This window comes from Xenopus laevis, chromosome 4S (assembly GCF_017654675.1).
Source record: "Xenopus laevis strain J_2021 chromosome 4S, Xenopus_laevis_v10.1, whole genome shotgun sequence".
NCBI classification, from domain to species: Eukaryota; Metazoa; Chordata; class Amphibia; order Anura; family Pipidae; genus Xenopus; species Xenopus laevis.
This window is the reverse complement of record NC_054378.1, coordinates 103,150,867-103,177,216: the sequence shown is the minus strand read 5'-3', so window position 1 is coordinate 103,177,216 and position 26,350 is coordinate 103,150,867. Positions and strand designations below refer to the sequence as shown.

The 26,350-nt window shown below is 39.3% G+C and overlaps 2 protein-coding genes across 3 annotated transcripts in view; both read right to left on the bottom strand.

The window, feature by feature from the left end:
• Nucleotides 1–5,777, bottom strand: part of LOC108715807 (protein shisa-5) — a 21,247-nt gene extending 15,470 nt beyond the window's left edge. For both annotated transcript variants that reach the window (XR_005961007.1, XM_018261282.2), the window contains exon 1: nucleotides 5,621–5,777. Coding sequence is in view for 1 of the 2 variants with exons in the window: in XM_018261282.2 (XP_018116771.1) it covers nucleotides 5,621–5,681 (61 nt within the window). In the remaining variant the exon portion in view is untranslated. The remainder of the gene's footprint in view (nucleotides 1–5,620) is intronic.
• An 8,571-nt stretch (nucleotides 5,778–14,348) lies between these two features.
• LOC108715806 (protein shisa-4-like) lies at nucleotides 14,349–24,343 on the bottom strand. Its single transcript, XM_041591504.1, has 6 exons — nucleotides 24,109–24,343; nucleotides 19,940–20,102; nucleotides 17,323–17,429; nucleotides 16,393–16,527; nucleotides 16,020–16,080; nucleotides 14,349–14,701 (listed from the first exon to the last, which is right to left on the bottom strand). The coding sequence occupies exons 1-6, from the start codon at nucleotides 24,326–24,328 to the stop codon at nucleotides 14,608–14,610; spliced, it is 780 nt and encodes a 259-aa protein (XP_041447438.1). The 5' UTR covers nucleotides 24,329–24,343; the 3' UTR covers nucleotides 14,349–14,607.
• Between the last annotated feature and the right edge of the window lie 2,007 nt (nucleotides 24,344–26,350).

Below are 26,350 nucleotides of genomic sequence, written 5' to 3'. Positions count from 1 at the left end.
CTTTTTAAGGTCATGCCACAACATCTCAATAGGATTCAGGTCAGGACTTTGACTAGGCCACTCCAAAGTCTTCATTTTGTTTTTCTTCAGCCATTCAGAGGTGGATTTGCTGGTGTGTTTTGGGTCATTGTCCTGCTGCAGCACCCAAGATCGCTTCAGCTTGAGCTGACGAACAGATGGCCGGACATTCTCCTTCAGGATTTTTTGGTAGACAGTAGAATTCATGGTTCCATCTATCACAGCAAGTCTTCCCGGTCCTGAAGCAGCAAAACAAACCCCAGACCATCACACTACCACCACCATATTTTACTGTTGGTATGATGTTCTTTTTCTGAAATGCTGTGTTACTTTACGCCAGATGTAACGGGACGCGCACCTTCCAAAAGTTCAACTTTTGTCTCGTCAGTCCACAAGGTATTTTCCCAAAAGTCTTGGCAATCATTGAGATGTTTTTTAGCAAAATTGAGACGAGCCTTAATGTTCTTTTTGCTTAAAAGTGGTTTGCGCCTTGGAAATCTGCCATGCAGGCCGTTTTTGCCCAGTCTCTTTCTTATGGTGGAGTCGTGAACACTGACCTTAATTGAGGCAAGTGAGGCCTGCAGTTCTTTAGATGTTGTCCTGGGGTCTTTTGTGGCCTCTCGGATGAGTTGTCTCTGCGCTCTTGGGGTAATTTTGGTCGGCCGGCCACTCCTGGGAAGGTTCACCACTGTTCCATGTTTTTGCCATTTGTGGATAATGGCTCTCACTGTGGTTCGCTGGAGTCCCAAAGCTTTAGAAATGGCTTTATAACCTTTGAAATTGAACTCAGGTGTGATAAACCACAGTTAAGTTATTTTTTAACAAGGGGGGGCAATCACTTTTTCACACAGGCCCATGTAGATTTGGAGTTTTTTTTCTCCTTAATAACGTAAACCTTCATTTAAAAACTGCATTTTGTGTTCAATTATGTTATCTTTGACTAATAGTTAACGGTTTTTGATGAGCAGAAACATTTAAGTGTGACAAACATGCAAAAGAATAAGAAATCAGGAAGGGGGCAAATAGTTTTTCACACCACTGTATGTATATGTGTGTGTATATATAGATAGATAGATAGATAGATAGATGATAGATAGATAGATAGATAGATAGATAGATAGATAGATGATAGATAGATAGATAGATAGATAGAGAGAGAGAGAGAGACACAGACACACACAGTAGAACCCCCAATTTATGTTTTATGTAAAATCCAGGAAAAAATGTAAAATCAGGGAAATGTATTTTGCATAATATATAGGTTGGACCACAAAACAACAACTTAAAATCAGGGTATGTAAAATTGAGGTTCTACAGTATATATATACTTTTTCTGGAGTGCGCGCACCTCTGACAGTGGCTAGTTCGAGGTGCTTGTATCAGACAATACACTATAATGCAATTTGCTGCTAACTCAAGGAGGTCATAGTGACTAACACACCTAATATCTATTGATAGTAATTCAAGATGTTATCGCTCATATAAACCCATTTGAATGCACTAAAATACAGCATTAAAGTCCGATTATATCGATTAAAGTCAGAGCTTACCTTCCTGTTTGGTCATTAGCTGGTTGGAAACCTTGAATATAAGTTTGTTACAATCTCTTCCATACATCTACAGCCCACTGCAAGTTCTAATAAGATGCTGTTAAAACTAGGGGCTGCTGAGGTTTTTATTATTTACCTTTCCCAAAATCTAGTAAAAGATGATGCATGGCTAGTGGATAGCTGTGGGGTCCTTTAATGGAAGGGCAGTGCCATCCCCTATATCCCCAGGGTAGGGAATAAAAATGATTCATTATCCTAAAATGGCCTGACAGGAAATACTTTAATCCCTTCCTTTCAAGCCCAAAGTGCATAACATGTTTGTTTGTTTTAGGGGGTGTTCAGGGGTTAAGTACTGTCCCCTAACCAGTTAATATTGGTTTGGGATCAGTATTAAAGTTTAGGGAGGGCCAATATTTACACAGTAGGGTGCTCCAGAGTAAAGACTGGGGCGACACTCTTGTATCTAGCGTGTCCCTAATAAGGGCCATGTGGAAACTTCTAAATAAAGTCTGTGGTGACAATACATACAAAAGGAAAGTAGACAAGCAGGAGAACACCATTCATGGACCTCCAACATGTCAAAACCAGACCAGACAATGCCTTGGAGAGACTCATTAGCTAAGCAAAAGAAAAATATGAAATATTAAATAAGATATGGAACCCATTACTTTAGGCCTGGACTAGCAATATGAAGAGTCTGGCACATGTCAGAGGGACTGCTCTAAAATGTCATATTCAATATTTTTCCCCTTGCTGGGGGGATATCTGTGCCTCTGTGGCCTTAAAGCACCATTTTAAATCTCAATCCAAACCTGCATTCTCTGTTACAGAGTGCTGGCCATATTACTGATACATTTTCCTGTGAATTGTGTTTTCGATTATTATTATTCACATGTATATTTATAGCACCAAAATATTCCGCAGAGCTGTACAATGTATGGGTTTATACAAAAAATATACAGAATGACATATCACATGAAAGTTCATGGATTAATGAATAATACACACAGATGTTTTGATACAGAGAAATAGAGGCACATGATTGGACAATGTACTCTAGGCATGCGGCAGTACTTCTCAGCTGATTCTAATTTAATAAGGTGAATTTGGCACTGGTTGTTTCACAGACATCTAGGTCTCTATTGAATAAACCTAATGTATCAACCTGCTTGGAGAGACTCTTCTGTGTTTGCTAAAAAAGTGCATGTCCAAGTCCAAACAGATGCTGCTTTTTCTATGGCCCATAGAAAGATACATTCCATAGTTTGTACTGTATATGCACATACAGGCATTACAGCACCCGGTTATTGAACACTGCTCCTGACATGAGTTGCCATAAAGTATTTAGGGCAGCTTGGATTACAGATTAATTTGTATTGTGTTTAGGCCGTCATTTTAATTGCCTGTACAGCTGTGATTACCTGCAAGTGCCACTAGGTTTTTACATTCCCCCGCCCCCCTCCCTTGTAGCCCTAGCCCATGCTTTTGCTGGTGTCCTCCTCACCCTGCATTGACTCTTTCCATTCTTCTGTGTTTACTGGCTGCTCTTTGGGGAAAAAAACTAAGTTGGACGTGCAACGTCAGATTTTTTCACTGGCGTGTAAACACAGCAGAAAAAGCGAGAGCACCAAGCAGCGTTGGAGCACAAAAAAAGAAGGCAACTTTGCTACTTGTATTCTGCTTGTGCAAGTGTAGGTTATGCTTTCAATCTATCCACTGATCATAGTGGCATGTCTGGAGTTAATGGCGTGCTTATTGGCAATTTTCCAGTGATCTTAATTGATTGTCTGGGACTATCAGAGTGATCATTGGCCATTTCTACAGTGATGTTCCTGGCACGGCTGGGGTTAGCATGCTGATTATCCATTTTCTGTAGTAATTATATTGGCACATATAGGGTTAATATGCCTGTTATCCATTTTACTTAGGTAACTTAGTACTGTAATGTCATTTGGGAGCAATAATCAATCCAACAGCCCCAAACACAATAGCAGCCCCTTGGGTATAAGAAGAGATATCACTAAGAGGTCCCCCTTTTGGGTAAAACAGTAAATTTCTTGGAGCATTATTATTATCCTTTATTTATATAGAGCAGCCATTTGCAGGGATTATACATTATTCACAGGGGCAGAATGAAAGACACCATTGTCCGAGTTAAACGGGAAATTGCGCAAATAATTTATGGCAAGAAATCTTTTGCCAAGCAGTATGGCACACCCTCAGATGGAGAGGATAAAACAATGCAACTAGCAGCACATAACTACAATGGGGTTGCCACCAATGTTCCCTCTCGGTTATGTGCACAAAAAAACGTACTTTGTGCGCACATTTTAAACTTGCATGCACAGTTTTTAAAAACGATGTGCTTAGGTCAAAATTGTTACAAAATTTTACATTTTCACACAAAATTCCTTGTGCACACCACAGAGGGAACATTGGTTGCTACTTTCTGTAAAAAAAAAAATACTGGTCTTCCTATGGTTTTTATTTTATTGCCGATTGATAACATTGGCATTGATGATCATTTTTACATGCCAGGTGGAAACCCTAGCCACATCTGACTTATATACCCAGTATAATAACCTTCTCCAGACAGTACAAACCAGTCCTGGGCAATGTGTGACCCTCCACATGTTCTAGAACAACTCCCAGTGATATGGTAAAGAAGTATTATTATTGTTATTATTAACACGTATTTTTAGAGCACAAACATATTCCGAAGAGATGTACAATAAATGGGTTTATACAAAGAACACACAGAATTACAAACATAGCCACCAGTAACTGATACAAAAGATGAAAAGGGCCCTGCCCAAAAGAGCTTGTGATCTAAAAGGAGAAGGGGTTGAAGCAGAAGGTGTGGGAATGGGTAAGATCAGAAAGAAGTAAGCAAGGTAAGAGATGTAGCCAGAGGCGTAACTATAGATAAAGCAGACGCCATGATCATTGAGGGGGACCCAGACCATGGGGTCTGCTACCTCTATAGCTGAAAATCCCTCTCCCCCAGAGGCAGATATAAGCTGCCGACAGAGTAAGTCGGCAACTTATTGAGCAGTGTATAGGGGCCCTCCAACTGCCTTTCCCGATTGATATATGGGCCAAAGTTGGGCAGATGTCGATCAGGCAGGTTTAAAAATTGTGTCTATCCAACCATCTGTATTGTCCTTGTTGTGATCCGATTGTTGGGCTCTAGGGCCCACGATCGGATCAACTTATCACTACCTCAAGGGAGAGATCCGCTAGTTTGGCAATTCACCACACGAGTGGGTGGCTGTATGTGGTCACCTTTACCTGCGTGCGGAGAAGGGACATAGTAGACGGAGAATCTGGCACAGATCGACGTGTGTTGGGCCCCTCCAAAGGATTTTTTTGCAAGGGGGCATGGCTGGCACACAATAGTTATGTGGCTGGATGTTGCATTTAGTAGCACTAAAGTTATGCTAAACTAAATCTTAACCCTATAGTGCCTGTAACTATGTATAGTTGTGGCCTATCTGTATAAATAAGTCGAATCAACTGGACTTGCTGTATTTTTTTTCCTTGAAGACGTTTCACCAGTCATCCAACTGGCTTTCTCAATTCAGAATAAATCATCCAACTGGCTTTCTTAATTCAGAATAAGTTATTGTGAATTGAGAAAGCCAGTTGGATGACTGATGAAACATGTTCAAGGAAAAAAAAAAACACAGCAAGTCCACTTGATTTGACTTATTTCTACAGATATACCATGACCTGGATGGGTATCCATGTATAGTTTTGGCCATTTTAGATTTTGAAAAGGGAAAATATTATGGGGACAGGCAACAAAGGGCTGGTGGGAATATGCTCAAAGTGCCCCAACACTGTATTTAATGTATTGAGGAAGGACCCCCCCTATGGGGGCTACAAAGTGACTAAAGGGGCAGGATTAGCTATCATTGCACAAGCAGCAGCAGATGTGCAGCAAACTTTTCATCCTCCCACTCCCCAGATCAGAGGCGCACATGTTGCGCACAAATGCTGCATATTATTCTACTACATCGCATTGAGAATAAGAGAGATAGAGCACAGACCTGCCGGCACGAGAATCAGGCAAAGGAGGAGAGAAATCGCAGTTACAATCATGGGCTTCATCCTGAAACTGCAGCTGCTCTTCACTGATCGCTGTCTGTACTAAACTCCCACTCCCCAGCACTAACCAGATACTTGCCTGTGGGACGGGCTACCGCTCATTATCCCTTCCTTTAGCAGAAGGCTCTCCAAAATCCTCATATATAAGCCTATACCAGGGGTGTCCAAACTTTTGGCTCGCTGGGCCACATTGGAAAAAGAAAAATTGTCTGGGGCCACACATGAAATACACAAACAAGTTTGATTTGTAAAAGTAAATACACAGAAAAGTACTACAATACCAGTTGGATAACCAGTTGGAGCTATACACTGGAATAGGGGACACCTGGATATTAAATAGACATATTATTATACTATTATAACTAACTGGGTAATGGGCAGAGTCCCCCCTCCTCCTATTTCCTCGGGAACCAAACATTTCAAGATGGGCCGCATTCATATGCATTATGGGCCGCATGTGGCCCTCGAGCCGCAGTTTGGACACCCCTGGCCTATACCTATTGCCAGTACAGCTACACTCAAATGCCTTCTGAAATCCCATGATTTTTATCAAAGTTCTTCTGTTCGCCAGCAGCCATCCTCAGTCTGTGCATTAAAAGGATACTGTATACCCTGTTGTAGAAATAACAGTTCATTGGGCTGTTCTCCTCCCACTGGATTGTAACAGTTCAGAAGTTTTCACATTACTTGATGGCAGTGACTAGACATTGCTGGACTCCCCAGCAACTATTTCAGGGCCCCTCAGTACACTATGATTTGTTTTACTAATTTATATTTAGAAAACATTGAAAGCTCTGCTGATTCCTCCACGCGCTTCTGGGTCCTCTACAAAAAATCCCAGGTTCTGCTACCCCTGCTTGATGGTATTACAAGGCAGCCTCTTCTAGGGGCCACAGAAACAAAGTGCAACCTCAGATGATGTATTTTGCACCTTTCCTAATTTGTCAGTAATGGTCTGTCATTTACATTACCCCAGGGTGCAAATGCTGGAGTGCTAAGGTGGTGCAGGAGCCCAACACTCAGTGATCACTTAGCTGGTGTATCCTGGGGAAATGTAAATGTTCCATACTGACAAAGTAGGCAAAGGGCAAAAGACATACACTGAGGCTTTGTTTCTACACATGATCAATAAACGGCACCTGCTTCTGGTTGCTATTGGTTACTAGACCCCTTTTTGTACATTTATTTCTTATACGACACTTCAGAATGGTGCTATTTTGAAGTCCTTGTTTTAATCACTGATCATAAATGTAGGTATGATAAAAGCATTGTTAATAGGCTGGGAAAACAAAAATCAGGTAAACAGTTACGTGGGAAGGGCAGACAGCACAACTCCCAGCATTCCAATCTCTACCATCATCTGTCTCTGGCTTTTCTATTATTATCCTTAAAGCAACCAGATCCTGACAATGTGTAAATGGCATTCATACATTTCTGTGGTTATTGGGTATAGTTTATATAGGAGGCTATACATGCACCTTACTGTACATCATGGGTTATTTTCCATGCAATCAGTTCTGTATTATCCACTTTCCTGTCCCTTTGGATATAAGGGAGGGTTGGAGAGGAGGAGTGGGAGAATTCCTCTCTCCACATTAGTTTCGTTTCTCAGAAATGCGTATATCATAGTAACTCCCAGTGGCTCTTTTCAACATGCTGCCTGCAGGGGAGAGGTTCTCTCTCTCTGCTTTTAGTGTTCTATCCCCCTATATAAAATGGCCCTACAAATAGAGCTCATCCTCCAGCTTCCTGATTTATTATCAGCTCTTCTTTATTAGAAAATAATTCACGTGGAAAGGGCAGTGGTCCTGCATGTGAGTTAAGGTATGGTTGCCTTTACACTACAGTTTTATTTATTCTGTGGAAAGCAATCACTTTATTTGTGCTCATGGGGCCCCTTAGGGCCTCTAATGAAGTGTAAGTATTGCAACCGTCTTCTTTGTCCACTCACATTCTGCTTCACACCTGTAGAGAATACTTAGCCCTCCAGAGCAGGCCGCTAACCATCCAATCACGATTTTGTTAAAGGAGAAGGAAAGTCATCCTGCACTTGGGGGTGCCAAACATTAGGCACCTCCAAGTGATTGTATTGACTTACCTGAAAGACACCTGAATATCGGCCACTGTTAGTGCTGAATCGTTAGATAAAGGTAGAATTATATTATTTTTAACTGTATATCTGACAATTCAGCTCTAGCCCATCAGTATTAAAAATGAACGATTGCATTGCTCTTGCATTCGATCAAGCTGTAATATTATTCATTTTTAATTAAAAGTTTGTATGTGGTCAGCTCTTAGGGGCTCTTCCTATTATTTCCTACATAATATTTCATCTGCACTATCTTCAATTTGAGGGCTTTACATACAACATACTGTAGTAATTCTTTGCATTCAGGGCATCAAACTTTTTAAAAGAACCTTAAATTCATATTTATTGTTTTTTTATATGTATGTATATGGTGCTACATGGATACACAGTGCTGAACAATCTTACATTATAGAAAAGTACACACAGGGAGAACAAGCATTATAATACAATTAAATACACAGAAGAGGGTCAACAGAAGGGGGGATGTGTGTGAAATTCTCCCTTCATTTACTGCTGTGGATAGGAATTGTCAAATGGTTCCTAACTGCTCTGCAAGGAAACAATCATACTTATGAACAGTATTCCCAGCCGTGCAGAACTCAAGCAGCTTTGTTTGTTTCCCTGTAGAGATTTGTATTGGATTTTATTTTTGCCTTTACACCCCCTTTACTGTTTCCAACTCCAGCTGCAGGGACAAAGATCATGGAGCCAGATTTAAACACAAACTGGGATTCTATTTGGAGGATTATTTTGCTGCAGCCACTGGTTCTGCAGAGTTGGAGAAAGTTTGTATTAAACAATACAAAAACTATAAAACCCACATTAGATTACATGATAACACAGGACCCAGTGCAGTGTGTATATTCTGATTATTAATCAGTCTTACTGTATCGGCTTCAGGCAGATATTATTTGACTTGTCCTGTTTTGATAATTTATGATGATCCCTAAGCAGCCCAGTCCACACTGAGCATGTGCACAGTCTTGGTCTTGCATCAATATATAACAAAGTTACAAGATGGTGACCCCCTGTGGCCAACTTTAAAAGCATAAATCATTTGTTTGATTAGGCTTGTGGTACAGTAAGTTCATGTTTATGTTTAGTATATAAAATACAGCATTTCTAGCCTTATTCTATGTAAGACTTTACTTCCCTTTTAAGATCAAATGTAACAGTTCCGTGAAAGAGAATGAAGTTTGTAAAATAATGATATTCTTTTGTGCACAAGCCAGATGTTCTCATTCTTTAACAGAAATAAGACTTTTTTATATTTTTATCTGTGTTTATGGTTACAAAGACTTACGTGCCCTGAAAGACATTCATTCTGTGTATTAGGGATATTTTCTTATGCAGAATTTATTTGGGACAAACTGCACACTATAGTGCTTTGGCCTTGGCAGTCTGGTGATTGTTTCATGATTGTTTCAAGAGATTCTAGGAGGCTAGGGATATAAAAAAAAGTGGTAGTTAGATATACTGGATGGGTCCATTATAGCATTGGTCTTGCCACAGGCCTGTTTGAATAAAGCGAGGGACAAAGTGAATGTATAAGAACTGACATAAGGGCAGGGGTTGTTTAAGCTATGACAAGGGCATAGGATCAAGTGAGCAAGATATAGGTGAGGCAATATCTGTAAAAGGACAATATTTATTCAACTATATATTCCCATTTCGTAACATTCGTTAATATGCCACTTAATCTGTTGCTTAAGTATTCAATTTGGAGGTATAGTTTTCCTTTAAATGAGGCTGAGTGAAAAAAAACCAGACCAGAAACATTTATTAACCAATGAAAATCAGTGGCGTAACTACAGGGGGAGAAGAGGGGGCTATTGCACCAGGGTACGCTCCCCCCTGCTCCCCATCGCACTGCAGCACAAGAGGTAAGAAATACGCACGTATAGCGCATCTAGAGGGAGCCAGGTGCACATTCTGCGCCCGGGCCTGGTAGCGTGTAGTTACGTTACTGATGAAAATGTGGCTGGCCAGTCTTCCATTATTTATACATGCACATACAAGAAATGTAAAAAATAATCTACAATAATTATAAACTTGTAACTGGCAAGGCCATCTGAGGCTTCTGCTGTCTTTCCTGAGCAAAGTAACATCAGAACACGTCTCTGTTTTCCTTCTGAACATATATGGGGGAATGTAATATTGGTTGCTAACGCAAAAATTGCTCGCAATTCGTTCGCAATATGAATAAATGAACAATTTTGCCTTTGTGAACACCCTGCCCCTCAAGCAACAGTAGGATATCGATTGCACGTTTTATTGTGTGCAGGGTATATAATAAACCGTCTTAATGAAATAATAATAATTTCAATAGGTTCACAATGTGCAATTAAGATTTGCAATGCAATAAAAGCCTAAAGAATATTACATTGCGACGTGAATTTTTATTCGAAAATTTGTTCTCTTTGCAGGTTTTATCACATTTCCCATATTGAGTTTTTTTTTGTCTTCCTTTAGATCAACTAGCAGTTAGGCAGGTTATATATACAAAAGGTTAAACTTGATGGACGTGTGTCTTTTTTCAACTTAACTTACTATGGTACTATAACTTTCAGACCATACAATCATACAAGGTACTGACCAACAGGTTAATAAACTTTTTGAAGCCATGTAAACACATTCTGGTCAAAATCTGGTACATAGTGTCAGGGCCGGAACTAGGGGTAGGCAGAGTAGGCACGTGCCTAGGGCGCAAAGCTGGGGGGGGGGCGCCAGGCACCTCCTCTGTCGCCTACCCCCATCCAGTGCCCGACTCGGGCGGTTCTTACGTATTCTTGCACTCCTGCGCATGCGTGCAAATACATTTCTCTCCGCATGCGCACATTCGCACCAATTCGCACATGCGCAGAAGAGCAAAAGAAGTAAAAACCACCGCATGCGCACGCGAGCGCCACCTTGCGCATACGCACTTCTGCTAGCCTTGGGCGCCTGTGCGGCGCCGCCGGGCCCTGCATAGTGTTACTTGAAATGTGAAAAGCAAACCACTAGCATTTTATATTTGCTCATATTATGTGACCATAACTGTATCATTACAAATGTTTGTAGACGTGACAATGCACAATTCCCCTTTTTTGGTATAAATATATATATTGAGCAATGTCTTTTTGTGACTCTTCTCCTCACCGTGATAAAGCGGCTTGGAGCCCATAATAATAGGCCATAATAAGAACCATAACAAGTAAAAAGTAAACCCTAAAAATGAATATGGACAGAAATGCTGTATTTTAAATACCAAACTTATTGAACCAGCCTAGTGGTTCAACATTTCGTAGTAGTAATGATCCAGGCCTTCACACAAGTTGTCAAAGGAGTTTCCCATCTTGGACTATGTAAGTAGTGTCAGTGACACTCACATGCCTACTGGGCTCTGAGCAGCTATTGAGAAGCTTAATTTAGGGGACGTCGCAAAACATCAAGCAGAAAATGAGGTTTGTCTGCCACATAAACTGATACTACAGGGCTAATTATGCAATTTGGACACTAACTTTGTTAGTTTCTTACCTGTTATTCATTAGTAATTTGACTTATTTACAAATCAGCTTTATATTGTGACATTTATATGATATAAATTCAGTATAGTGTGAGTGGGTCCCAAAGCTCAATAAGTGACAGCAGCACAGAGCATGTGCAGTGAATCAGCAAAAATGAAGATGGTGAGCTACTGGGGCATCTTTGGAGAAACAGATCTTCCCTGCTAAAGGACTGTGGTTGCCTTGGGCTGATATAAAAGCCCAAAACATAGTGTACAACATTTTAACCTTCTTCTGCAGTTTTAGTTCTCCTTTAAGGAGCAGCGTACACCTTACCACTTAGGGCTTAAAGCCATTAAATTTAATTTGACACATTACAGCACTTATGATGCAAATACCATTTCTTTTTCTTCTGAAAGCAAATGCATATTTTTTAACACACAATTCCTTTATGTCTGATGACAGATATTACTTGTAGTGCTGCAGCATTTCTAAAGGGTGCTAAATTTGCCCATCTTATGCCAACCTATACTTAGACTGATGGTTAGAATTTTATATATAATTTAATGGTTACAGAGATTATATTTACTACTATATACAGTTTATTGACAATTTACTTTTTATTTGGTCAGGCACTGTGAAAAAATGCAAACAATTTGTTGACTGTATTAATAACAACACAATTAATTTAAGACTCACTCATGAGATTAGTGCATAAGGTATACATTTTTTAGATATTGCTTAAAGGAGAAGGTAAGTCTTCGTGCACTTGGGGGTATCAAATGTTAGGCACCCCAAGTTATTGTATTGACTTACCCGAAACCCCGGCCGGTGCTCCTATCAGCAGAAAACTGCATCAGCCCAGGGTTCTTTCAGTGAGCACCACAGAGCAATCCTCTTCCATCTTTCTGCTGATAGGAGCACCAGCCCGGGGTTTTGGGTAAGTCAATACAATCACTTGGAGCTGCCTAACATTTGGCAACCCCAAGTGAATGAAGCCTTTCCTTCTACTTTAAGGGGGAAGGAAATAGAGTTGTGACAACCATTTATAGAAGAATGTTGAGCCAATACATTGTAGGCATATTCTTGTCACCCCAAACCATTTGATTTAAAAAAAAACACCATCTCTTGTCTTCCAATTTTGAAGATTTCAGTGAAAAATCGAATATATTATGCGAGAGGTTGTTTAACTGCTATACAGGGGAAAATCTTGATTCAGCCTTTCAAATAAAAAGAGAAAGGCTCTTTAAGAAATATAGAACCAATGATGAACTGGCCCTTGTTGATCCACCTAGTTCAGGCAATAAGGGTTGTTCTCCCAGCCATAAAGCGAAACCGGAGGTTCTATCTTGTATTTTGACAGCCCACAATTCGATACAATACATAGAATTATTTATAAAAATGTTGCCATCTTACATCAGATCCAGTATTAAGAAAGATCCTTGAAGGTGGCTGCAGGTTTGTAACAGTATGACTAGAACTATGAGTGATAATTTATCTCCTAGTCTTGTGGTAACCAACAAAGGAAAACACACAACTGAGTTCTATAGGGATCAAATAGTTGTATTACTTGCAAATATGTAACCATAAAAAAAACGTTAGTTCAACTTTTACTAAATACTTAATAAAATTTACAGTATAAAGCAGTTCATGAATTGCAATTCAAGGCTGGTAATATATTGTATAACCTGTACTAAATGTAACAAAGCATGTGGGTCAGACTAAGTGAGCCTAAGTGAGAATACAAGAACACATTAATAACATTGCTGATGCGAAATGTACGACAGCAGTAGCAAAATACGTTTCTGAATGCTCCAAGGGGTCACTTATTTATTTTTCGGTTAGGGGTATAGAAAGGTTAATTCCAACCCCCAGCCCCTCCAGTACTAGACAGATAAATGGGCTCAACTTGGAATTTGAAGTTTTTCTGTTATCCTTGCATTTTATTAGCAATTAGAAATCAGACCACCATACAGTCTATATCTAATTTTCATTTTGTAAAGATTTGTATATATCATTTTTTTTATGTTGTTAGTGCCAACACTTTGTTACGTGAAATCAGATTGCATGTACAGATCCTACTGAACATGTTCCCTGAGCCTGTCACTGGGCAGCTGTTACATATTCATACATTATTTGCTGGCATGTCTCTGACGTCTTATGTTGCTGAGAAATGCATCAACTAATGTATCAAATTTCAACCTAACTTACCTAACTGAGTTGAATCAGAGGGAGGAATTTAGACTAAATTTTATTATAAAAACTACATTTTATGATAGAAATTATAAAACAAATTTAAAAAAGTCAGTATTTGAGGTATAGTTCTTCAAAATGATGAATTTATAAAGGTGAACTTTATCTTTAAAGGGATACTGTCATGGGGTAAAAAATTTTTTACAAATGAATCAGTTAATTGTGCTGCTCCAGCAGAATTCTGCACTTAAATCCATTTCTCAAAAGAGCAAACAGATTTTTTTATATTCAATTTTGAAATCTGACATGGGGCTAGACATATTGTCAATTTCCCAGCTGCCCCAAGTCATGTGACTTGTGCTCTGATAAACTTCAATCACTCTTTACTGCTGTACTGCATGTTGGAGTAATATCACCCCCTTCCCCCCCAGCAGCCAAACAAAAGAACAATGGGAAGGTAACCAGATAGCAGCTCCCTAACACAAGATAACAGCTGCCTGGTAGATCTAAGAACAGCACTCAATAGTAAAAACCCATGTCTCACTGAGACACATTCAGTTACATTGAGAAGGAAAAACAGCAGCCTGCCAGAAAGCATTTCTCTCCTAAAGTGCAGGCACAAGTCACATGACAAAGGGCAGTTGGGAAATTGACAAAATGTCTAGCCCCATGTCAGATTTTAAAATTGAATATAAAAAAAAATCTTTTTGTTCTTTTGAGAAATGGATTTCAGTGCAGAATTCTGCTGGAGTAGCACTATTAACTGATGCGTTTTGACAGGATCCCTTTAAGCATACGATTTGACAATTTGGCTCACTTATTTTTTTCAAAACGGAATATTGTGTTCCATTAATCCATTCCTAGGATGTGTACCAAATAACACTGATTTCTGGTATCACCATGAAAATATAACTGGTCACACTTTAATACCACAAACAGCTGCATCTGATGGGGTACAATTGGCAATTTGCCTACAGAACACTGCAGGGAGCTATCTAGCAGTCATTCATTGTATCAGTAAGGGAGACCTGTTGAATTTCCAACTCCTCTTGGCAGGATTCAGCTGTGGGTTGCAGTTTAACAATATCTGGAGGGTACAGGGCGCCCATGTTTTTGTAGTTCCAGCTGCTCCCTGCAGAGACTCTAGGTTGGTTGTGCATCTTTAGCGTGAGTCAGAGAGCCATAGCATGTATGTGGTTGAAAGAACTGGACCAATACTGTAATTAAGACATGTATTTTCCAGTGTATATAGCAGGCTGTAAAGAGAATAGTTATCATTACAAATATGTCCAGTATTTCATTTATTATGTAGTACACAACATGATTCAGATCCAGTGATCCTTCGTCGGGTGAAAAAGTGTAAAACAAATAACACTGCTGTTAGAATAAATATCCATTCCAAATACTTGTTCTTTTACTAAAAAGAGAGTCACTGCCATCACTAACAATCTAGCAGGTTGAAGCACATTTTAATAAATCTGTTTATTTTTTTTTACCCCACCAGGGAAATTGAAGGGGTGGTTCTCATTTGAGTTAACCGTAAGTATGATTTAGAGAGTGATATTTTGGGACACTTTGCAATTGCTTTTCATTTTGTATTATTTGTAGATTTTATGTTATTTAGCTTTTTATTCAGCAGCTCCCCAGGTGGCTGTTTCAGCAATCTGGTTGCTAGGTCCACATTACCCTAGCAACCATGCACTGATTTAAATAAAAGACTGGTATATGAACAGGAGAGGGCATGAATAGGGTTGCCACTTAGCCGGCATTTTACCGGCCTGGCTGGTAAAAATTATGGTTGATCCCAATATTATTAATAGGGAAAAAAGTTAAATATATAGGAAGGCCAATATTTTTTTCCAGAAAAGGTGGCAACCCTAGGCATGAATAGAAAATGAGTAATAAAAAGTAACAATGAAATACATTTGTAGTCTAACAGAGCCACATTTGATAGCTGGAAAAGGAAAAAAAATCAAAAACTATATATAAAAAAAGAATAAAGACCAACTGAAAGTTGCTTAGAATGGTCCAAATTATCCTAGCAACCATGCACTGATTTGAATAAGAGACTGGAACATGAGTAATAATAAAAAGTACCTATAAAATACATTTGTAGCCTAACAGAGCTGCATTTGAAAGGTGGAAAAGGAAAAAAAAATCAAAAACTATATATATATATACTGTATATCTATCTATCTATCTATCTATCTATCTATCTATCTATCTATCTATCTATCTATCTATCTATCTATCTATCTATCTATCTATATCTATATCTATATCTATATCTATATCTATATCTATATCTATATCTATATCTATATCTATATCTATATCTATATCTATATCTATATCTATATCTATATCTATATCTATATCTATATCTATATCTATATCTATATCTATATCTATATCTATATATCTATATATATATATATATATAATAAAAGACCAACTGAAAGTTGCTTAGAATTGCCAATTTTATAACATACTTAACTGGGAGTTGAACCACCCCTTTAATGGCTAGCTTCTACACCCTCAAGCCACTAATGTCACCAAATGCATGCTACCTACCTATGACCAACAGCATGAGTGCATTGTTGGCAGTTTTCCCTGCATGGCAGTCTGGTAGAATCTATGAATACATTGTTCTATTGAAGTTATTGGTTGGATAAAAATATATAAATGAACACAATGCATCTGTTAGTGAAGGAAACAAAGTGAGTGTCCCACAAAAAAACCCACACCTTGAGAACAATGTACTGCAGTACAACAACATTTTGAAGGCATTCACACCCTTTTGAAAAGTGCCCAAAAAAAACAGAACTCAAAGCAGCGCCACCTACAGAAACTGCAGACTTGCCAAAAACATTTAATTATCCAAATTCTTCCTTGTCTTTCATGTGTAAAATGTATTTACCTTCCCGGGGTGCCTTTACTTTCTCACCTGGGTAGGCTGGGGTTGGCGGCCTTAAAGCTGCGTGGCTAACATGCATATTCTGGGTTGTGACTGGCTGGTATCCTGCAGGCGGCATCACTAGCTGGTATAACTGGAGCCTGGAAACAAAGCAAATCTTGCTAACTGGCACAAAGAAAATGATTTCATAGCACCTGATGTTTAATTAAAGGGAAAACAAAACAATTGTTCCAATTCAATGAAGCAAAGATAATGCATGAAAAAAGAAGAACCGCATAGCTAAATGGACTTGTTATATGTCATTTAAAGGACCAGTAACATAAAAAAATTTTTTAAAAAATTTGTTTCTACTTAAAGAGATACTGTCATGGGAACAAAAGAGCAAACAGATTTTTTTATATTCAATTTTGAAATCTGACATGGGGCTAGACATATTGCCAATTTCCCAGCTGCCCCAAGTCATGTGACTTGTGCTCCGATAAACTTCAATCACTCTTTACTGCTGTACTGCAAGTTGGAGTAATATCAACCCCCTCCCTTCCCCCCCCAGCAGCCAAACAAAAGAACAATGGGAAGGTAACCAGATAGCAGCTCCCTAACACAAGATAACAACTGCCTGGTAGATCTAAGAACAACACTCAATAGTAAAAACCCATTTCCCACTGAGACACATTCAGTTACATTGAGAAGGAAAAACAGCAGCCTGCCAGAAAGCATTTCTTTCCTAAAGTGCAGACACAAGTCACATGACCAGGGGCAGCTGGGAAATTGACAAAATGTCAGATTTCAAAATTGAATATAAAAAAATCAGTTTGCTCTTTTGAGAAATGGATTTCAGTGCAGAATTCTGCTGGAGCAGCACTATTAACTGATTCATTTTGGAAAAATTTTTTTTCCCATGACAGTATCCCTTTAATGTTATCGGATCACACCCTATGGGATGCTGGTTGGCTTACTTACGGTTTTTGAGGCAGGCCATAACAAGGCAGCATTTGCAGATGCAAGAGATAATTCCACCTATGAATATGAGGCCTATAAAAATGCCCAATCCAAGGACCATCCAAAAACTGTTGAAGCAAAATAAGTCATATTAGGAAATAATGCAAATGGTATCTTCTCCTCTGCATATGGCTGTGTATACTAATGCATCCTTTTCTGTGAGGCTGTACTTGATACATGTCTTTTCTCTACATGTGAGGGGTTTCCTCTCCATAGAGCTCTACTTACCTGTCTAGATTTGTTTGGCATGTTTAATAGATTTTGACCATACAGCTCAGCCCTTTAATGATGTGTGTTAAGATAGAGGATCAGTTTGACAGATGAGGTCAGTAATAATAAAGGATGAGACCCCCTACAGCTCTATCATCAGTAGGACATTGCACATGTTCTGCTCCCATAATCTGTCCCTTCTCCCCATCTGGAGCAAATGTAGAGAAATGCAGCATGACTAGCAGTCACTTTGTTTGCACTTTGTTTGCAGTAGCATCCGCTTCGCTCACATCGCAACACTTCACCAGGCGTAGATTCGCCAGGACAATGCTAATTCACTAAAATCCGAAGTTGCGTCCATGGCACCGAATGATGCCGAAGTATCGCTAGCGTTACTGCAGCAAGTGAAGCTGCGCTAGCATTGGCTAATTTGTATATGGCAGGAGGTTAAAGTTGAATGGATATATCTGTTGCAGCAAATACATTATACTACACAAGTCTGGGAAACCTTAATAAAATAAAATAGAGTTGTTATATTGCCCTACACATGAGCCCAGCCCAGTGTATAGTTTATGTGCCATATGTTAGGAAATGTAGGGGGGAAGCCGGTTACCCCCAAAAAAATGTACACTCTTTTGCAGCCTATCACCCTGAAAAATGAAAAGTCGCCAGTGTTTTTTGGGACTTAGAAACATTTTCAACTATTTTTTGAGGAAGTCCTATCTACTCTATTGCACTTCGCCTGGTCTGAGGTGGCGAAGGCAAGTCTGGCGCAAGAGGTAACGTTCAGTAAAATCCGCACCTTAGTGAATTTGCATAGTTACGTCCCTTCGCCAGAGTGCAAATTCGCCAGAAGTAAAGGTAGCCATAGACGAAAAGATCCGTTGTTTGGCGACATGGACAAACGAGCCGATCTTTCCCCAATATGCCACTAACAGGCATGGCTATGTCGGGGATAATCTGAACATTCGGTTCTATGGTCCGAAAATCGTACGAATCCTCGATTCGTACGATAGGATCTTTGCGTCTATGGCCACATTAAGGGAGCGAATTATCGCTAGAGTCTATCTCCTTCGGTAGCGAAGTTATGCCTGCGCCCGTTAGTAAATTGGCAAATGACGTCAATCTGGCGAATTTTTGCTAACGTTAATCACTTCGCCCTTTAGTAAATCTGTCTCATATTGAGAAGCAATGGGAACTTTAGTCCTAAATACTATAAGAGGTAATGATTTGTGAAACCCTACATGCAGTACCGGACTGGAATGCCAGGGGCCCACCAGAAAACCTTAGGCTGAGGGCCCACTTTCCAAACTATTATACCTCCTCTCCTCACTCAACCTCTTTATTCTCCTAGTCTCTTTTCTCTAAATACTATACTCTATTCTTCTATTATTAAGCCTCTTTGTTCCCATAAAGAAATAGGGAATGACCATGGAATAGGCCAAATAATTAGAAGCAAGAGGCCCACTCACACATGGGCCCACCGGGAGTTTTCCTGGTATCCCGGTGGGCCAGTCCAACACTGCTACATGCCCTTACCAATGTTCCCTCTAAATCATTCTCTGCTATGTGTGCAAAAAAATTAATTTTGTTAGCACATTTTAAACTTGTGTGAACATTTTTTAAAAAATGTGTGTGCAAGTCAGAATTATTACAAAATTTTGTCATTTCACACAAAAATCTTTGTGCACACCACATTTTGTTGTGTGCGCTAGCTTCAAAATTTCTGTGTGCATGCACAAGCGCACAGCTTAGAGGGAACATTGCTACTTACCCTTCCAAAAAGCAGGTTTCCTGAAGGCTGGAGATCTCAGCATTGTAGAGATCATAATTCAGAAATTGTTTACATTGCTAAATATAAGAGAAACAATAGCTTATCTGACACCAGTTTCATTGTGGAGTGATGGCTCTTTCTGAAAGCTCAGAATCAGGCACAATGCACTGAGATGGCTACCTACACACCAATATTACAGCTACAAAAATACATTGGTTGGATCAAGAATAACATTTTAAATGGTAGAGTAAATTATTTGTAATTTAAACAATGTAATTTAAAAATAAAATGAACACCATAAAAATCATGACATAATCCCTTTAACCCTTCACTACCCATACCCTCAGTGCTTAGCATCAGGCCTGGACTGATCGGTGGGTTCTGGCAAATGCCAGAGGAGCTGCCATAAGATGCCATAGAAAGTCACTATTTAGTGGGCTAGTGGGGAGCTGATTGGGCCTCTCTGTACTTGGAATGCCAGGACCTATTTTGACTACCAGTCCAGACCTGTTTAGCATCACTGAGTATTTTATCCCTTTCCTACATCGAGAAAAAAATTTAGAACAACATTCCTGTTCTCTCTGCTGTTCTTACTTGTTCAGAATGCACAGAAACTGGGACTGGTCCAGCTGGGTTCCAGGCAAGATACCGCAATACCTTTCTGCACAGGTTCCAGCACAAAAGCCCAGCAGGCAATCTTGTTGTGGGTGGTAACTTAAATCAGAAGCAATGTAAGGAGCGCAGCTGTCTGCCAGCACTGTGGGAGAAGCAGGGGAGATAAAAAAACAAGTATAAACTCTGGGCACTTTGTATCAATGTATTACTTCACCTTACTTTGATTTGTAAATAGTCATAGAAGCATTACTAAAGTATAACATTATTAGTACTATATAAAATGAAGACTATATGCTTCTACCCATATATCCAACCTAGTGAGTCGTCAAGCCATTGCTGGCTAATATTTCTACCTTAACACAGGTCCATATGTGGTTTAATCTCCAACTTGAAGCTGAAGGCAGAACTATTACGGTAGAAAGTTATTGCAACTTTCTCCATGTGTTACTTATAACACTGGACCTCCACCCCACCCCAGAAATCAAAGCTTGTTAGAAAATAATAGTGGGGTGCAAGATAAGGCTTCACACATTTTGGGTCTGTCCAGTGCTGTAACATAAAAGGGATAGGCCCCCTTCAAAGAAAACTTCAGAGGGCTCAACTTGCACTTTCGACTTTTAGGATGAGAGTAGTAGAGACTGAGAGTGATATTCTGAGACCATATGCAGTTGATTTTCATTTTTTATTATTGGTGGGTTTGGAGCATTTAGATTTTTGTTGAGCAGCTCTCCAGTTTGCAGTTGCAGAAGTCTGGTTTCTAGGGTCCAAATGATCCTAACAACCATGCATTGATTAAAATAAGGGACTGGAATATGAATGGGAGGTGGCTTGAAAAGAAAGAAAGTAGCAATAACAATAAATCTGTGGCCTGCCAGAGCATTTGTTTTTATTTAATGGGGCCAAAAACCTCAAAAGAAGAAAAAGGCAAATAATTACAAGATATAAAAAAATAAAAGTTAACCTTAAGTTGCTGGTACATGTCACTGCAGGCTTTTATGCTGGTGGAGAAAACTGTGACTTCCCCTCATTCTGATAACTTTTAAATCCACTTCCAGGGAATGTATTGGCCAGTCAAGCAGAGTACACGGGATTCTACCCCAGTTCCAAGGGCATAAATAACTTACAACATCCAAAGGGTATCCCATAACTCAGATTCAGTAAAAATATATTCTTTTATTCCACATAAATTAAAAGAGTGTTTGCATACAGAGCCCACGACAGTCCACCTTACGTGTTTTTGTACCCTCTGGAGGGTATGTGGTCTCAGTATGTAAAAACTTATGGAATAAAATAAAGATATTTTCCCTCCTTCTGCTCCATATGTTTGGGCACTAAGAGGAGTGTAATGCACCTGTAGGGTTTATGTACTAATTCTATGTTAATATATAAATATATGGAAACTTGTGGAAATTATGGCAAATTGGTTTATTATATCATTCTCAGACACGACTTTTCACAAAAAAATCCCACAGTTTCCAAATAAAAGAAAAAAGCTTGGGAGAAAATGCAACATTAATAATATTGGAGTGCAAAATAAAGTAAAGCTTCACAAATTTGGGGTCAGGTCCTTGCTCCCCTAGTGGGGCTTTCAGGGGGGCTTTCAGGGGAACTATTCCGGGTGCAGCAACTACTTGATACTGACACGTTCCTTTGAAACGTGTCGGTATCATTTTAAGATTTTACATTTTAATCATTCATAGCAACTTTCTATGTTATTCCTTATATGTGATTAACGTCAAGTCATAAGTAATAACAATTCCAGAAACCATAAGAAAATAATTATTATATAACTAAATACTATACAATTATAAGTCTCTCTGTTGTGTCAAGGGTTCTAACATTATCACAAGATTTGAAAATGAAAGTTCTCTCTGGCTACAATGCAGGATACACACTACCCCACATGCAGGGTTGCCATCAGAGAGGCATAGGGGGCACTTTTCAGAGCGTGGACATCACCAACGACCAGAAGACCCGAAGTTGAAGATCCGAAATCAAAGATCTTAAGCCATAGAAGCTGCGAAAAGACCCAAAGCCATGAAAGGAGCTGAAGACCCGAAGCATCAAAACATATCAAAGCCACTAAAGGAGCTGAAGTTGAAGACCCGAAGCCACAAAAAGATCCAAAGCTACCAAAGGAGCCAGAGCCAAAGACCCGAAGCCATGAAAAAAACCGAAGCCATGAAAGGAGCTGAAGTTGTCAATGAAAACCAAAGAAACTGCCATCGCTGAGTCCAAGGAAAGTTTCACTGAACACCAATGTGTTTTAATAAAACTCCTGGCCACCAATGTTCTATGGGCCCCTGGCCACCAATGTTTCTTTTCTTGTAGGGGGGAAAGCTGTCCACTAATTTTTTTTTACATTTTCTATGGGGCCCCTGACCATCAAGGCCAAAATTTTTTTACCTTATAGGAGGGACACTGGCAATCAATGATTTTTTTTTAACTTGTAGGAGGGAGCCTGGTCCCCAGTGAAGTTTTTTTTAAACTCTTATGTGGGTCTCCTGACCACAAATAGTTTTTTTTAATTTTTAGGGGGGACAGTGGCCACCAATTAAGTTTTTTTTAACTTTTATGGGGGGGTGACCACCAATTGTATTTTTAACTTGTAGGTTACCGATGGGTTTGAGTTCATATTTTAGTACCCATGTTTGTGTGGCTTTTTACTGTGGTGATGTGCGGGGGTCTGGGGCGGGGCCCTGTGGTGGTGGGCGGGGCCCAGAACATTTTGTCGTACAGGGCCCTTGTGTTTTCTGATGGTGGCCCTTCCCACATGCAGCGACATGGGTGGATCACCACTCATTGTACTGTAATATTTATACCAGTCAGCTGTTTGAAAGCATGTATGGATTTTTGTTTTTCATTGCTTTTGTAATAATTTCAATAAAGGTTTCCCATGATTCCCATGAAAAAAAAATGTGGACTGTTTTGTGCTTACTTAGGGATGCCTCTATCCAATCCATATAAAACACTAGATAAATATCTTGAGAGTTGGTGGGATATCTAAGATCCATACCTGTAAGTATTGACTTCTTAGTTACTGCATATGTTAGCCTCCCTTGTCATTTTAGCGTAGATATCGGGGATCGTACCCCAAATTGTCCATGCTGGGTATATAGGTACATATAGTACCGAGTGCCAGACCAAATAATCTCTTATCTGAATTCAAAATCTTTTATTAAACGGACCACTCCATAAAATAGTGCATCAAATTGGCTTTGGCTTGCCCACATTTAGGGCAGTGGTCATCTAACCATCTTTGCATTTTAAAAAGAATTCCAGGCATAAAACAAGTTCTATGAAATACATTTTGAAAAATTATGTGTGTATGTTAAATTCAAGACTTATGCTGAAAATGAAACCATCATGATACCTCTTACTGGTTCAGTGAGACAGGCCCATATTGTGGAACCCAAAAAGGGCAGATTTAGATGAAAGTGAATGGGTGGATCAAGCTGTGGATCAAGCTCCTGTCTGGGCAAGATGAGAGAAAGAGCCTAAATTGTGCCAACTTTGATTCTGAAATCATGGCATGTGCCAGTCTACACAAGTCTCAATCTTGTTTATACATTTCAGTCTTCAATTTCTGTGTAGGAAACTCCAGCACTCATTAATTGCATTTTTGTATTTGTAAATTCTTTTATACCACAATATTAAACCATAAATAAAATTTGCCCAGATTTAATCTGTTCTGCCCACTTTGATAATACTGCCTGACCAGCTGCCCACGAACACAGCACAGTGTAAAAGGAACAGGGAAGATAAGTGATGAAAGACAGATAAATAAATAGATAGGTTGATAGATGGATAACAGACAGATTGTTGATAGATAGATAGATAGATAGATAGATAGATGATCAACAGATAGATAGATAGATAGATAGATAGATGCTAGATAGATGCTAGATAGATGCTAGATAGATCGATGATAGATAGATAGATGATAAATCGATGATAGATAGATAGATAATCAATATATGATAGATGATATATAAAAATATATATAAATAGATGACTAATAGATAGAAAGAAGATCTGATGGATAAATGGAAAAACAGCAAAAAAACAAAAGAAAACCCCTCCCTAAACCTTTCTTGTTTGTGACAGTGTAACTGTGATTTCCCCACAACAGAGACACAATCACAGACCTGCCGGCACGGGGATCAGGCACAGGAGGAGGGATGTCACTGCGGCTTTCACGAGCTGCATCCTAAATCGTTGATCGCTGCCTGTAAAATGATGGAAGAGTCTATGCTCATCCAGACCAAATCCCCGAGTCTGATACTCCCTTCTCTCAATGCCAGGATGATACAGGCCAAAGGGGAGGGGCTTCCGCTGAGTTATTAACCCTTTGCTTATCGTCTCCATCTAATTTTTGACAGGGACATGTGATGGTGGTACTGAGGTGTTTCATGTCTTAGGGGCTGCTGGCCATAACGTCTTGTAAATGCCAAACCTGAGCAAGCTTAACCGCATTCATCAAAAATCATATAGTCATAGGAGGAGGGTGATTTTTTTTGTTTGGGTAGGCTAAGTCTAATGTTACATCAGCAGTTTCTTCACCTGTGATTTTCCACTGGCGGGGACACAACTGATTCAGCCCCATATTATAAGCATTGGAAAATGTTGTAATTCACCTGTCTGAGAACACAGGGAGGATATTTGTCTAAAAATGCAGCACAATCTGAAATCTGTCCCACACCTGTACTGACTGAAGCGCTACTTACTGATGGGCCCACACGCTGCTTGGTTAAGTACAAAGTCATTTTTCATGGACAAAGACCAGACTATTTTGAAAATAATATGCATAGCACTCTTTTATTATCAAAATTATAGAAAAAGTTCAGTTCATCCACATTACTGGAAATCAGGGCTAATGATTGGCTTGTTTAACATTAAAGCATGTTTATTGGTCTACTTTCACATAAAACACAAGAGATCTGTTAACTGTCATTTATGGGAGACCTTATATATAGAAAGTATAATGCAGATATATTTTGGTCCCCTTGCAAAGAACAGTAGCTGCCTTTTTACTGCTGTTTCAAAGTAGCACAATATTACAGTAGATGAGGTTGAGAAAACACTTGCATTCAACCATCAGCACAACATTAGTGATGGTCGAATTTATTTGCCAGGAGCGAATTCCCGAGATTTGCAAAAATTCGCCGGCATCAATAAAAAATGGACACCGGGGTCCCAAAAACAAGACGCTGGAGCTGTTTTGCGAATTTTTCACCGTTTTGCGAACATCGCGGGAAATTCGCAAATTTTTCGTTGAATCGAAACGACCCAAATTCGCCCATCACTACACAACATTTGTGTTTAAGTGAAAGTTGCTAAACTGATCTGTTAGCTGATCCAGAGGAAGGTGAATTGAATTGATACAATAGTTGGTAATATTCCTCACATAATGCTAAGAAATGCTTTAACTATTTAATTGTATCAACTAATTGTAGCAAATTGTAACAAATCAGAATGCTCCTGGATCACTGAGTTGCCAGACTGAAACCCGAGACACGAACATTAAAGTTTAAAGGGGAACTCCAGCTTCCAAATCAAAAATTTGATAAAGAGGCCCACATAACACAGAAACCCCTAATATATCCATCACAGTTACCTGTTTCTTCAAAAAGTATGAATAAATGCCATTTTCTATGCTGAAATCCAGCTGTTTAACAGTTCTTCTCTTTCTGCATCATTTGAAATCCTGGCAGGGAAGAAAGGACTAAACACTGATGTTACAAATTGCAGCAACTTCTCCACAGCTTACAGACAGCATGCAGGAACTACATAACCCACAATGCATTGCACTATGATGTTCCTTTCCTTATTGAAATCATGTGTGCAGGGAATTGTGGGGTTTGGGGGATGCAGGCTGAGCGCAGATGGCTGCTGATAAAAAGTAACAGTAGTCAGTCAGCTCAGCAAAGTAGTCAGACAGTTCAGCAGGACAGCAGGGGACTAGGCTTAGGAAACTTTCAGGAAAAATGTAAAAAATGGAAAGCAATTGAAAGAATGCTTTATTTATGCTGAACAATCTTAAAATTACTCAACTAAAAAAAGGTGTTTGGAAAGTGAACAACCCCCTTCAAGGAAACAGTCACCAATATCCAATCACAATGGTTCCATTGAACCATTCAGGTAGGTGTTAGCGGAAACTCACACAGATGTGAAAGTGAGATCTGGTCACAATGGTACCAACGGCTGCATTACACTTTTTTCAGTTTCAGCTAACTACCATTGACCACTGATGATATTTATTTTTTTGTAATGTAAGTATAAAATAATGCCCACATAACAGACAAGCAGGTGGAGTATCAGCAGCTACTTTATCTCTTGGTCCTGATCCCCAGCACAAACACCCATCCTGGGTAAAGCTCAGTGACACCT

Excerpts from the sequence above, each read along its gene's own strand:
- LOC108715806 (XM_041591504.1), bottom strand. The coding sequence starts at position 24,328 with ATGGAGACGATAAGCAAAGGGTTAATAACTCAGCGGAAGCCCCTCCCC. Across the intron at positions 16,081-16,392 it reads GCCAACCCCAGCCTACCCAG|ATTCTACCAGACTGCCATGC; the intron begins GTGAGAAAGTAA and ends ATGTATTCATAG. Across the intron at positions 14,702-16,019 it reads ACTCATGCTGTTGGTCATAG|CCTGCTATATACACTGGAAA; the intron begins GTAGGTAGCATG and ends TTCTCTTTACAG.